Source organism: Myotis yumanensis, unplaced genomic scaffold (genome assembly GCF_028538775.1).
Source record: "Myotis yumanensis isolate MYYU_CA2020_CCGP unplaced genomic scaffold, mMyoYum1.0.hap1 SCAF_1, whole genome shotgun sequence".
NCBI lineage: Eukaryota > Metazoa > Chordata > Mammalia > Chiroptera > Vespertilionidae > Myotis > Myotis yumanensis.
Window position 1 is genome coordinate 65,449,030 of NW_027223752.1, and position 14,679 is coordinate 65,463,708.

Here is a 14,679-nt window from a genome sequence, read left to right on the forward strand (position 1 = left end):
TGGCCCCATGCAAGGCTTCTGCTGCTCATTTTGCCTAATTATCATTAGACAACCAATCAGAAAGAGAGGAACTAGGTTGCTGCTAGGTGCCACCCTTCGTGGGTCCTGGCTTTCACAAGCTAATTTGCAAGAACCTTCTACCCTCATGTGCTTACTCAATCAGTTAGCAAGGTATACCATTAACATCAGTTGTTTTGAGTTAAAATAGCGGGATTTCTTGGTAATGCCATTTCTCAAACTGTGTGCTTCTTTTTACCTGAGAAATGTTGCTAGTGGGTCCATGAGAGAGAATCATATACTTCAAAACCACCAGCACTCAGTGACAATTTGCACCCACTTTCTTCCAGCTTCTTATCGCCGCTAATTGTTCTCCACTGGCTGTCAGCCTGTGGAAACTTGGTGGGTGTTCACTTAAATTGTCTTGGCTCCAAATTTGAATTCAAATGAAGAAATCCAAGTAGCCTTCACATTTGGCCTCTCCATTCACTCAAACGTCCTCTTCCCCAATGCCTAATCAAGGAGATGCCACAGTGTGTCAGCTCTGCTGGATTAGGCTCCACGTGACTGATGCCCAGATGGTGGGAATGCAGGTGTTTGTGTGGGCGATACAGCCTCTCCCTGTCTGAGGGCCAGAGGCGGCCAAGCAGCTCAGAGCACAGCCCTTGTTCGAATGGCAGTGGAACACACCCAAGCCTGCGCCTGGGGTCTGCTCAGGCCACACCCTTGCCCTTCCAGGGAGCCCTGCAAATAGGACCTTTGAGTCTGTGAGGCAGCTCTGGGGTTACGGAGGCTGCAGTGTCAGCCCTAAGTTTGAATTCCCTTGCTTTCCTTGGCTTATGCTTTATTCTTAATCTTAAAAAGGAATTTTCTGTCTGGAGCAAACTTGTGGGGGAAAGAGAACATTTGTACAGAAAGAGATGTTCTTGGCAAACGAGTGCTATGTTTCCTTCACATTACTGAAGACTAGAGTGTTGTAATTAGAATGCAGCATTTTTGTTTGCTTGTTTTTCTTAGGGCTCAGTTTCCCCTTCTGTTTGTTTTTATAATGAGGTGCAGTCTTAGGCCCAAGTCTGCCACAAAACCGATTAAGGAATAATAGATGGCACATGTGTGCACATACATACATGCAGTAACTTTTTATTCAGAGATGCCTTTATATTATGACCAAGTCTTTCTAATTCATGTGTCACATACTGAGAGTATAAGACATTGAAATGATGGTATACAGATATTCACAAAATGGGGAATTGAATATTGGCTCCTGAGTTACTCTCTCCTCATATCCTAAAGCCCATGATACATGGCTTCTTGCAAATATAATTTCTTTTCACCTTGAAAATGTGTGGTGAAATTGCACATCTTTTCTTGAATTAGAAATTTATATTAGCATATTATTAATAATTTAAAAAGGAGGGAGAATCTCCTTTTATTTTTAATTTTGTTGTTGTTAATCTTCATGCATGGGTATTCTTTCCATTGCTTCCTAGAGAGAGGAAGTGGGAGGGAAAGAGAGAGACACACATTGATTTGCTGCCTCCTGCACACGCCCCCACTAGGCCAGGGATCTAACCTGCAACCCAGGTATTGTCCTTTGACTGGGAATTGAACCCGAGAACTTTTGATGTGCGGGCCGATACTCTAACCACTGAGCCCACCAGCCAGGGCGCCTCTCATTTTAAAAGAAATTGTCGTTTTCTTAATTGCAACACTAAATATGGAAAGTTAAAAATAATCCATATGAAAATAAAGGTAACTTTGGTCATTAGAAAACTGGAAAGAAAAGGATTACAGAATGACTAGATTGACAGGCTATGATAATCTCTGAAAATTACATTTAGTAGAAAAGATTAGTGAAGACTTCTGTGAACGTGTTAAACTCACCAAGATTTTGAAAACTCCATAAAGCAGGACTTAGAATAAAGTCGGGGTGTACCTAAAGAAATCAGCCCAATTAGGCAGCCGGGGCCTAAGGGGTAGAGCACTAAGCAGTGGACGGGAAAGTGAGTTCCTGGTGGTCCTGGCTCCGCCCCTCACTGGCTGTGAGACCCTCAAAAGCCCCCATGCCTTTGGGGACCTCTGTCTCTTCCTCTTGGAAACTGAGGATAAGGAAAGTAGAATTCTAAATTCTTTCCACTTAGAAAATCTCTTGATTTTGTAACATTTGGAGGCTTCAATACTTAGGCAATTGAAGCTCATTGTTTCTACCTAATTCAGAGATCATGACAAATAAAGGAGGGAAATTATGAGGACTCTGCAAGAAGCGCTGGTTTGCATCATTAACTCCTCTGAGGGGCGTGATTATCTGAGGAAGAGAGACATGTCCATGGCTCTGGTTGGGGGCCCTTTAGGTCAGGCTTACTTTCTTGAATTCCTGTGCCTACTTAGCACTATTATACCTGGGCAGGCCTTGGAATGTGCCCGGCTCACTTATCCAGTTGGTTAAAGCTCCCAATCACATGTCTAAAGCTGCCTGGTATGTGCCTCCCTTGACCTGTTAATAACTCAATAGGTTCATGTGGTTGCCAAGGTTACATTAAAGTCACCTATGGAATACGTTGTAATTGTAAGAACTTTCAGGTGTGTTTTCACCTTATGATGATTAGTGACACTGCAAAATAACTTGGTAGGGAAATTTTATTATTTTATTTTGTGTTTCTTCTAGAAGTTCTGAAGAAGCCAAAGAGCCTAGGACCATGTCAGAGTTTCAGATGAAATATTTGGCAAACAGCGGGTTTGCAAACACTTTCAAATAATTTAATTGGGCTTCTTAAGTAAACAAAAGGGTACACATAAGTTGCTTGCCCAGTTTCCTATTCATGCCACTATTCAAGCGAGCACTGAAAATTCTTGCAACATTTTGTAGGCCAAAATTATCCTCCTTGACCCAAATTTTGTGTTAGGCACTGGTTTCTCTATAGAGTCATCCATACCTATGAGCTCTTGTTCTTAGTTAATAAAAAAGTTGATTATGAGGTTAGATGCCTGGCTTTCCTTATCTAATGGATTAATTTTAGGAAGTAAGATTATGGTACCAATTCCAACTCTCGTCATTAACAAGGTGTCCTATAATTCAATGAAATTCGGACACTGGCTTCAGGTAGATAGTGTCAGAGTCCACAAGTTAAGGGCTCAGTACCACAAGACTGTCCCAATTCAAGTGCCAATCGCAAGTCTAGGTTTGTTACCTGTGCTTCTGACAGATTGGCTACAAATCCTGTAAATCAGAGGTTCCCACACCTCTTCCTTGGGTTTGATTAGTTTCCCAGAGAAGCTCACAGAACTCAGGAAACCAGTTTATTCTCTAGATTACCAGTTTGTTATACGAGGATGTAACTCGGGAACAGCCAGACGGAAGAGGTGCATAGGGCAAGACATGGGGAAGGGATGTGGAACTCTGTCCCAGAGGGCACGCTCTTGCTGAATCTCCAAGTGTTCACGAACCGGGAAGTTCTTCGAATCCTGTTCTTTTGGAATTTTATGGAGGCTTCTTTCCATAGGCATGAGTGGCCTTGGATTGATTCACCCTCCAACCCCTGTCCCCATACCTTGTCCTAAAGTCAGGGGAGTGGGACTGAAAGTTCTAAGCCTCTAATCAGAGGGATGGTTCTCCTTCCAACCAGCCCTCCTGCCTACAGTCACCTCATTATCCATAATAAAAGACACCTTCCTCACTCTCATCACTTAGGAAATTCCAAGGTAGGAGCTCTGTGGCAGAAATGGAGACAAAGACCAAATGTATAAATCTTACAATAAATTAAAATTTCACAGGAAATTTGGAAAGGAAAATTTGGAGAATGGAGAACTTTCAAGAATTGGGAGTCTTAGTAAAGTGACCCTAATCTGGTACTCCTTTTTCAGAGACATCTCCATTGGATTGATTTGAGTTTTACATGAACCATGCAAGAAGACTTGGGTCTCCAACGTGCTAGGACTCTGAGAAGCTAGAGAAAAGAAGGTTCACACACAGCCTTAAGGAAAATTCTCTGCAAATGCTTAAATTAGCAATACCTCAAGTAAAACTGTTATAAAAATAAAGCATAATTAACTAATAGTGTTTTACATTTAAGAATAAAATATATTCAATATATAGAATATGAATATAGAAAACATAGAATATGAATATAGAAAATATGTTCAATATATAGAATATTTCCAATATGCCAACACATTGCATTCCTTTGTCTGTATGATTGACTTAATAAAAATATTGGATATAGAAACGCCTGACCATAAGTGTTAATATTACAGAACATGAGGCAACTTACTTTTTAAGGTCAACTGGGAAATGTTTCCTTTTGTTTTGCAGTGACTAGACACTTACATAGTATAATGGAAAATAATTAGAGTCAATAATAGCAAGTAGTATCGTGTTGTTTTTTTATAAATTGAAATTTAAAGTTGTTCAATCTTTGTAGAGTATTTAGGTGGATGTTAAACCAATATATATTTTACTGTGGGAAGTGTGAAAGTAAGTCCACTTTTGATGTTACTAAGTTCCTATCGCTACAACTTAAAAGGCCAAAAAGGCATCTGTGCTATAAACTTTTTTTTAAACCGCTGCTTCTTTTTTCAGACATCAATGAATGTGAAATCGGAGCACACAATTGCGACAGACACGCCGTATGTACCAACACAGCAGGAAGCTTCAAATGCAGCTGCAGCCCCGGATGGATCGGAGATGGCATTAAGTGCACTGGTGCGTTGGAAAATAACAGACGTTTTCCCATGAACTGCAGAGATTATATGAATTCTGTAAAGAAAAATCTAATGTGTGCATTACTGATGTTCAATGACACACGTTATTTCATAATGAAATGTTCTGTTTCCTTCAGATCTGGATGAATGCTCCAATGGAACCCACATGTGCAGCCAGCATGCAGACTGCAAGAATACCATGGGCTCCTACCGCTGCCTCTGTAAGGAAGGGTACACAGGCGATGGCTTCACTTGCACAGGTAGGTTTGCGATGGAAACAACTGTATAAATAGCAGTCAGAGAAGCAAGGTCTTTCAGACCAATTCTTTTCTGAAGGCTGTGTCGGTTATGGATGTCTTCAACATAAAAGATTAGTTCTTTGAAACTAGATCCTTGTGGGATGGAAATTTGGAGCTAGGTCAGTTAGGAAAACCTCAGAAGCTCATTATATATGTATATAGTTATTAGTGCTCTATATATCTCATTGTATCTAATGATGTCATTAATTTAAAACAAGTCACACTTCCTTTTATAAACCTTAGTGTTTTTTTTGTTTGTTTGTTTTTTGTTTTTTTTAAAATATATTTTATTGATTTTTTACAGAGAGGAAGGGAGAGAGATAGAGAGTCAGAAACATCGATGAGAGAGACATCGATCAGCTGCCTCCTGCACATCTCCCACTGGGGATGTGCCCGCAACCCAGGTACATGCCCTCGACCGGAATCGAACCTGGGACCCTTCAGTCCGCAGGCCGACGCTCTATCCACTGAGCCAAACCGGTTTCGGCAACCTTAGTTTTTATATTTTTGTGCCCATTTCTCCCTGTTGACTTGTTTTTCATGCCATACTTGAGAGTGAGCTTGCTGTAGGAAGCTATGTTCTGGATCATGTTGGCAGTACAGCGGGGCCTTGACTTACGAGTTTAATTCGTTCGGAGACCGAGCTCGTTAAGGAGCTCGTTAACTCAAATTACTCTATCAATTCAATGCAAAAAATCAGCCAAGAGACAGCTGGTATCTCAAAAAACTCGTTAGTAGGGACACTCGTAAGTCAAGGCCCCACTGTATATGTTTTTCTCCCACAGGCTGTCATCATTATCACCCCACATTGGTATAAGCAAGAATTTCCCAACTGCTTTGTAAGGAATTCATTCACTTCCAGTTTTACAATATATCAATGACATTTTTCTTCAGTTATAATTAATAGTCATGGAATTAACATGAATTGCTACATTTTTTTCAATACAGATGATAAGAAATGTGATTGTGTAAATATAGTGGTGGGCAAAAGTAGGTTAATAATAATAAATAATATAAGAATTAATTAATAAATAATAGTACAAGAGTAAACTGTTCCAAGTACTCCAGTTGTAAACCTATATGGGCTCACCCTGTATGATACATATACTTCCATGAACATGTAAAAACAGGTAACACTTTTTATGTCAGGGCTTTGGTATTAAATAAGATACCGAGATCCATTTCTCATTGACCACTATGTAGCATAGCTGCTCACATGACTTGAAGTGTTAATTTATCCTGAGCACTTTTCTCAGAAGAAGTCATTCAAACAAAAAAGAGGCAAGGGCCCAGGAAGTGATCTACCTGAGCTCTTTGTAACTCTCTGCAAGTTGTATCATACTTGAAATTGTTTTTGCCTAACCCGGTGAAGTTTTGTCAGCATAAACCTCTCATTACTTTTTAGAAAATATTGAGTGCTTCATGTATTAGGCACGTATGATTCTTGTGTTTGATATTTAATGCCCATGATTATTAACAACACCCGGTAACATTAAGCAGATGGGAATCTTTGGTGTCCTCTATCGTTGTTCTAGCTCGTTTGCTTCCCCTCTGAGCTGAACCTGAAATTTGAAAAATACAGTGGGGCCTTGACTTATGAGTTTAATTCGTTCTGAGACCGAGCTCGTTAAGGAGCTCGTTAACTCAAATTACTCTATCAACTCAATGCAAAAAATCGGCCGAGAGACAGCTGGTATCTCAAAAAACTCGTTAGTCGGGACACTCATAAGTCAAGGCCCCACTGTAGGCACAAACCATGCTGTTATTTCCTACCATGGATGTGTCTTCATGTGGAGGATTCTGCTAGAAAAAGCCTTGGTTGGAATGATTTGTTTAACTTACTCATTTTACGTCATTAGTGATGCTTTAGCATCTGAACACCAGGTTCACAGAATATTCAATATCAGCATTCAAAAGTGAGTTTAAATGTGTCAAGGACAAAGTGTGACCAAACACCACCACACTCAGGAAGCTGACAATTATAAAAATTGTCGAACCTGAGGAGTGGGAAAACTAATGGAGAAAGAGTAACTTGTGTTTCTTTCTGGCTGCAGATCTGGATGAGTGCTCTGAGAATCTGAACTTGTGCGGCAATGGCCAGTGCCTGAACGCCCCGGGAGGATACCGCTGTGAATGCGACATGGGCTTTGTGCCCAGTGCTGACGGGAAAGCCTGCGAAGGTAACTGCTGGGGAGGCTGCTGGGGGCCTTGCAGGCCTGATGAGATTAGGTTATTTACACATTCCTGATTTTATTTTTTAGCTGAAATGTGTTTCGGCTTCAACCTCATCAACTCAGTTTGTGGAGGGATTAGGTCTCCAGCCAGATCATTTTTCTTTATGCAGAGAAAATCTTCTCTGGCCATAAGCTTCATATCCAGAACCTTGGCCAGATAGTCTGCAACAGTACACTTGTTGGTCATAGGTGAGAAGAGATCACCACGTGTGTTTAACTCAATGCAATCTATTTGTCCCCATTGCTGGGGAAAAGAACTCAAAGTGCTGGTCCCTGGGAATGGCCTATTGGAGGATTCTCTTTAGATATAGAAACACAGTTTTGAGTCTCTGCTATGGTTTGGTTTCTGGAAATAGAAGCTGTAAAATAACAGCGAGCAGATAGTCTTTTCCACATAGAATAATGTCTTGGGTACATATGTCTCACATGGTCTCTAAATGTCTTTTGCAAATCTGTCCAGTAGGAGACCCTTTGGGATAATGCCATAGGTCATGATATGTCTCAGCACAAGGCTCTGTCTTTCTGATAAGTGTTGGTCAGACAGGAAGAGCCCTGGGAGCCTGTTGGCTAAGGATGGATCCCACTAGGAGACACGGGATTCTTCTCTTTGCCTACACATGTGAAATTTAAGCGCATTGTCCCTTATTGAGAAGAATTAGTCGCTACAGTGAACTAAAAAGATTTCAAGAGAAATAAACAAATGATAACGATTGACAATAGAAATTTAAACAAGACCCTGACTAATGTTCTTAACTAATAGTTGTTGCTTGTTAATAGGACATTAACTCAAAATCAATCTTGAGCTATGACATGTATACTAATTCCCTCATATAGTTCTATAAATAATTTGTTATGGAATCATTGGGTGTTCTTTATACAGTTTATATTAATATGCAAAGTTTGATATAAAATTCCTCTGAGTCAAGAAACTAGATTATGCTCTTGGTTATGTGCCTAATGCCTTGTTTAGTTTTGTTATTCCAAACATCCAAGGAAAACAGGTACTGTGCCACCTCTGGTAACATAAATAGTTGCATTCAAAGTTTTGCTTCTCTTAATGCTACAAGGGAAGGTTTTGTTTGTTTGTTTGTTCTTAATATAAATCATCCCTAGCAGAGTGGTCATGGCTATTTAAAACCAGTCTCAAGGCTGAAAATGTGCCCGTGTGTCAATTACACCAGCAGAATGTTAATCTGAGGCCGGGGCAGAGGCCTAGAAGAAGCGTCTGCAGTTTTTAGATCTCCATCAACAATAACAAACACACGACATGGGGATACAGAGGGTTAGAAAACTGATTATCAAAGTTACCACGAAGCCTTTGTGATTCTCAAAATTTTAACCTACAATGAAAACTGTAAATGAATAGATTAAAAATAATAATAATTTAGGCTAATGTGGTCTTTTTGGCTCTTTACAAAAGTTAAGTGGACCTGTGTGAAACACCATAAGTGAGATAATATATGTAAAATGCTTAGCGCACTACTTGGCATGTAATAGAGGCTGAGAAAAAGTAAGTTCTCACCTAAAAGACATCCCTACTCATAGCAAGTCATCTAAAAGTCAATAGAAGTGCCTACATTTATGTCTGATAGTCCTGATTTTCCTAAGAACATTAGTTGATGAATTATAGTAGGCAGTTTCTTTAGTAAAAAATTAATTTAATTAATTTTTTTTTACCTTTTTCCAAGATATTGATGAGTGCTCCCTTCCAAACATCTGTGTTTTTGGAACTTGTCACAATCTTCCTGGCCTGTTCCGTTGTGAGTGTGAGATTGGCTATGAACTGGACAGAAGTGGCGGGAACTGCACAGGTAAGGTGTCCATTGGCAGCAAAATTTGCTTCCAGGGGTGCCAGGGGACTTGGCTGTTGGGGCCCTGCTGGGATTCCACAAGGATATTCAGAGTCACAAACAAAAAGCTGGCATGAAACATTAGGGATCACATATTTTCTGAGACTTAGAACTGATTGGACATGAGGATCCAGAAGAGAGAGTTGAAGGCAGCTGAAGGAGCAGAGTTTATAACCTCAGAATCAAGCTGTGATACAGAGAATGTGCCAGGGGTGCTCCAGCTGTAAGGCTTCCCAGCCATTCCTTTTCTCCTTGGGTGCAGTTTCAGAGTTTCCTTCTGAAGGCCACGGGATCATGGGTTTTCTCCTTGTCTTTTCCAAAGCCCTGCTCACTCCTTCTCGGCCCTGGCCTGCCAGTGGTCACCAGAGAATGTGGTACTCAGCCACCCATTTGTAGTGTGTCGATCATCTTCATGTAAAGCAAAGGACTCTCTGGGAACACATGAAATACATGAGAAAAGCTATGAGCACGCCTGTAGACTGTTACTCTGTTCGCTTTGGCACTGAGTTAGGACTTTGAAAGCCATTTGCACTTCTCCATCCTAGTCTACCCTTTGTTCACGGATATTGAGGAAACAGTCCCATTCTGTATGGGCTCAGGATATCAGGAAGAAAGAGATTTTCCCAGCAACCTTCACAAGTCATGACTCAGTGGCTCTCCATATTATGACCATAAACTGCATATCCACCCTTGGCTCGTCCCCAGATTGCTCTGCACTAGGCACATTCTTCTCTTGGTTTTCCTAAAGACAGTTAGGACACCGAGCTGAGCTTCTAGCATAACACAGGAAGTTGCCTCTCCACATACCGTAGCCTCTCCTCAGTGCCCCAAATCGCCATCAGCATCATTCTGTCCAACCTCATTTCTGTTAGTCTGCCCAGGCCCTCCAAGTTCCCATGAAATTTGAGCAAAATCATTTTCTGCTACAGGTTCCAGGTCCAAGGGGGAGGTCCCAAGGAGAAGGGACCATCCTCATTCTTCAACCTCTCCTCTCTGAATCCCTGTTTATCTGATCTTGAGTATTTTGTGAGTGTTCAACACAAACTAAAGAATTATACAAAGTTGGAATTTGCCAAAACCCATGTCCTAAGTATCTGGAATTTTGTACATATTTTCAGACTAGAAACTGAAAGGGAAATCCTCAAACCAGCATCAGTGACAGGAGAGAGACTCTTAGCAGCCTTCGGAAACGCTGAGCCTCGTGCATGAGCGTGCTCACTCTGGGCTGCATCGAGGCAAGCACAGCCAGTGGAGGAAGCAGCAGAAGTGCCTGCTCCTGAGGGTTCCCTGGGACATCTTACTCTAATTTGATGAAATAACAAGCCACCCATATTACATACATTTTCTTAAAACCTGTGTCTGAATTTCTGGTTGACCGAGGTCACAGTCGTGTTTTGCTTTCCGTTACCTTGACTGGAATATTTTTCCGAGTTCCAAAGTCATATTTTCTCCTGATGACAAATTTGAATGCTAAATGTGTTCCAGAGGAAAAAAGACCAAAAACTATGACAGATTTCCTTCCTGAGGGGTTGTATTTCACAAGTAGAAGACTGTATTTCTAGGTGTAATTATAATGAGTAATTCTTAGAAAATTCTCACTGGGAGCCCTAGATTTGGGTGCTACTATTTAATGGTAATGTCTTCCCCACATTGGCTCTTGTGACAACTCTGCCCCTTGCTGTTTGATTTTAGATGTTAATGAATGTCTGGATCCAACCACGTGTATCAGTGGGAACTGTATCAACACTCCAGGCAGCTATACCTGTGATTGTCCACCTGATTTTGAGCTGAATCCGACTCGAGTTGGCTGTGTCGGTAAGATCTTAAAACTTTTCAGAGAAGCATACTGTTTGTTATTTTTAAAGCAGCATTGAACATTACATTCTCAATTTTTTTAAAAAAAAAGTAATAATATGAAAATGTAAACATTTCCTAAATTTGTGAAATACTTTCAGATTCCTTTTCTGTAGAAAATTCCCCATTTAGTTTCTCTGTAAAAATAAATTTTGTGTTTTTAAATAGTTTCTGAAACAGTTTCTGAAATGGATTTAAATTTTCAGCCTCCACGTAGAAAGAATCTGCCTGATACTTTTTTGTTTGTGTATGGTAAATAGATACCCGCTCTGGAAATTGCTATTTGGATGTTCGACCTCGAGGAGACAATGGAGATACTGCCTGTAGCAATGAAATTGGAGTTGGTGTTTCCAAAGCTTCCTGCTGCTGTTCTCTGGGGAAAGCCTGGGGTACTCCTTGTGAGCTGTGCCCTGCTGTGAACACCTGTAAGTGGACATCCTTTTATTTATTATCATTATTCCAGCTTAGGCCAATTCTCCTCGCTAGATACACAGAATAGAAGCCCCAGTGGGAGGGAGCTGCCACCAGTCTCTACTCTTCCATCAGGAAAGGAGATCAATTCTCTCTGCTTTGTTGAGGGGACCCTGCTCCCAATTTGGTGGTCAGAATGTGTCACCAGTTGGCTTGCACTAAGAGGTCAGATGGAGCAGGTTACAGTTCCCTTCTACCTGCGTGATAAGCAGATCCCATTATGTTAAAGAACACCTTCCAGGCTAAGTCACTTATAGTGCTTCCTTTCCAGGGACACATTGATTGGTCTTTCCTTTGTCATTTATTGACTTGTTTCAGAAGCTCTAGGACAGATTTGAGTGTCCCTGAGCTTTCGAAAAAGAAGCAATTAGTTAAGCAAACATGAAATGGGAAATTATTCCATTCTTTTTTAAAATTTCTTTATTGATTAAGTTATTACATATGTGTCCTTATACCCACATTACCTTCGCATCCCCCCCACTCATGCCGTCACCCCCCTGTTGTCTGTGTCTATTGGTAGATTATTCCATTCTTATGGTGTGACTTTAAAGAAAGTTCTAGGATGATTTTAAGGCCATAAATAATATATCCCAAAAAGAATAAAAGGCTTCCCATTTTTCTAAGTGTGTCCCCAGGATGATTCAGAGTCAGATGTAGTTTCTTTGGCAAAGGTCAATGGTATCTACTTATGCGGTATATTGGGACAGGCATTGATTCTTTCCTTGATAAAAGGCCATTTATTCAGTTTTTCTAAAAGTACTTAGAGCACCTAAAGTATGTACCTTGAGTGTGCAAAGATGAATTTCACTAGATTCTGCCCTCCGAGAGTATACTGTCTAATATAATAAGGCCCAAGCATATAGGCAATAATTCAATGTAGGCCTCAATAAGGGAGAAAAAGGGCAGACTGTGACATGAGTGAGAGGAGCAGCCCACCTGGTTCTAATTAGGACTCCATCTCATGCCACTCATGGAACTTTGGGCAAGTTGCTTAGCAAGCCTGAGTTTCCTCATTCATAAAATGCCTCATAGGATTAAATGAAATGACTTGAGTAAAGCACTCGGCACAGGGATGAATGTTCAGCATGCATCTCCTTCTCCCTTCTCTTCAGAAAGGGAAGTCAGTCTGGCATACAGTGGTGATGACTGCTTTTTAAAAAAAAGATTTATTTTTTTAGAGGGAGAGGGAGGGAGATAGAGATAGAGATAGGGATAGGGATAGGGATAGGGATAGGGATAGGGATAGGGATAGGGATAAAGATAGAGATAGGGGGAGAGAGAAAGAGAGAGAGAGAAACACTGATGTGAGAGCCAGACATCTATCAACTGCCTCCTGCATGCTGCAACCCAGGCAAATGTCCTGACCAGGAATGAAACCGGCAATCTTTTAGTGCATGGGATGATGCCCAACCATCTGAGCCACACTGGCCAGAGCATGACTGTGCATTTTTTAACTGGGCCTTGAAGGGAGGGTGTGATGTGAAAGTAAAGACTTAAAAGGAGTAGTGGACAGCAGAAATAGGAGGAGAGAAAAAAGTAAAAGAGGAAGAGGAGGGTAGTTAATTTCATTGATATTGAAAGAATCCAACCAAGATGTTTAAGTGGGGGAGTCAGCTCTGTTGATTAATAATGATTAGCAAATAAAAGTCCACCTTACACCAAACTAGATTGGAGCTAAAACTGGAATATATACATATTTAAAGTTATATATATACATATAACATTTCAGAAATCCAAGAAAGGGATTATCAAATTAGGGAAGAACATGAAGGACATGAAAGAATTGCTTCATATAGATACTCACCAGGGCTTTCCAGCAGGTTAGGGTCATTCTTATTCATGTGTTCCTGTATGTATCACACTGCTGGTGCATGGAACTGAAATAAATGTTTTTGAATGAAGTAGTTGGATCAGAGAATTAATGGGGGAAATCAAAGAACACTGTAAAAACTTGGTCAGAGGCATCAGTATTACTGTCAGTTAAACAGAGGGCAAGAAAGATCTCTCGTCATTATGGAGAGAAGTGGGGTGGGAACCAAGAAAGAGCAGCTCTTCCTAGGGCGCTGTCTGGAAAGGGTTTTGGAAACAGGCTGATTAACATTATTATGGAAGCTGTGATTTCCAGGAAGTAAGTCTGAACCAAACATAATAATGGAGGAGCCTGTGAGAAAATAAAAAAGAAAAGAAAATCTTTAAAAAGAAAGAAGGATGGAGATGAGGGAATAAAATAGTTCACAAGAACCTAAGGCCAGGGGAGTGTGTACAGGGTTCAGAGACTGAGGACAGTGGCCATAGTAAAAGCCTTTTGAAAATGATGAGCATAGATAGAGATATTAACTTGCTTCAGATGGGTGGGGGTCACTGTTAGAGATTCCTGCAAAGGAATATGTGTAGTTGGATATGTCAGTATTTCTCTCGAGGATACCATTGCTAGAAATTTTATCCTCAAAAGAACTCAATTTGATTTTTTTGTTTCCATAGCTGAGTACAAAATTCTTTGTCCTGGAGGAGAAGGTTTTCGACCCAACCCCATCACTGTTATACTGGAAGGTAATTCTGTTTCCTTTCTCAGAAAGAGCATACATTTTGAACTTCCTTGGGTTTACTGACAATGCTGAAGAAACACTGCTGTCTTCATTTTGACAGACATTGACGAGTGCCAGGAGCTTCCAGGGCTGTGCCAAGGCGGCAAATGCATCAACACCTTCGGTAGTTTCCAGTGCCGCTGTCCCACGGGCTACTTCCTGAATGAAGATACCCGAGTGTGTGATGGTAAGTGGCCCCAACAGGTTGATAAGTTCTTTCCAATATTGAGAACTGACCTCAAAGGCCAGGAAAGCTGAAATTTAGCAAAATAACACAATGGTCTAAATAGGAACATAGTCAGGTATAATGACAGGTGGCAGTGTGCACTAACATGACTGATATAATGTCATTGTCATAATGCCAAATTGCCACAAAACTCCCTTTTTTCCTGTGGGAAGTATAGTTTTATTATCTTACACTTATGCATACAAGAGTTTTCCATGCTTTTCAGAAAAGCCATTTTTTATTAGAGCAGCACAGGTCCCATTTCAGTGACTTCTATATGCTGGGCAGTTCTGGGCTCTTCTTCCTGCCCTTCACCACTTAGCATGGGTACCAATGCATTTAAATTAGCTTCTCTTAAAGGTGGCCCCTTTGGTTTCCTGATGTGATGACACCTGTTCATCCTGGAAAGATGGAGAATATTCACCACTTTTAGCTGTAGGACTTGGGCTACAGACCAGGCTGAGA

General features: G+C 40.8%; 1 protein-coding gene across 2 annotated transcripts in view; it reads left to right on the forward strand.

Annotated features, from left to right (window-relative positions):
* FBN1 (fibrillin 1) overlaps nt 1–14,679 on the forward strand; it is a 230,076-nt gene that overhangs the window by 162,851 nt on the left and 52,546 nt on the right. Inside the window, exons 33-40 of one of the 2 annotated variants that reach the window (XM_070423353.1) lie at nt 4,574–4,696; nt 4,833–4,955; nt 7,049–7,174; nt 8,917–9,039; nt 10,771–10,893; nt 11,193–11,357; nt 13,885–13,953; nt 14,050–14,175. In XM_070423353.1, coding sequence (XP_070279454.1) covers nt 4,574–4,696; nt 4,833–4,955; nt 7,049–7,174; nt 8,917–9,039; nt 10,771–10,893; nt 11,193–11,357; nt 13,885–13,953; nt 14,050–14,175 — 978 coding nt within the window. Of the gene's footprint in view, nt 1–3,858; nt 3,998–4,573; nt 4,697–4,832; nt 4,956–7,048; nt 7,175–8,916; nt 9,040–10,770; nt 10,894–11,192; nt 11,358–13,884; nt 13,954–14,049; nt 14,176–14,679 lie in introns of those variants that run through there. The other variant, XM_070423361.1, reaches the window with a different exon arrangement.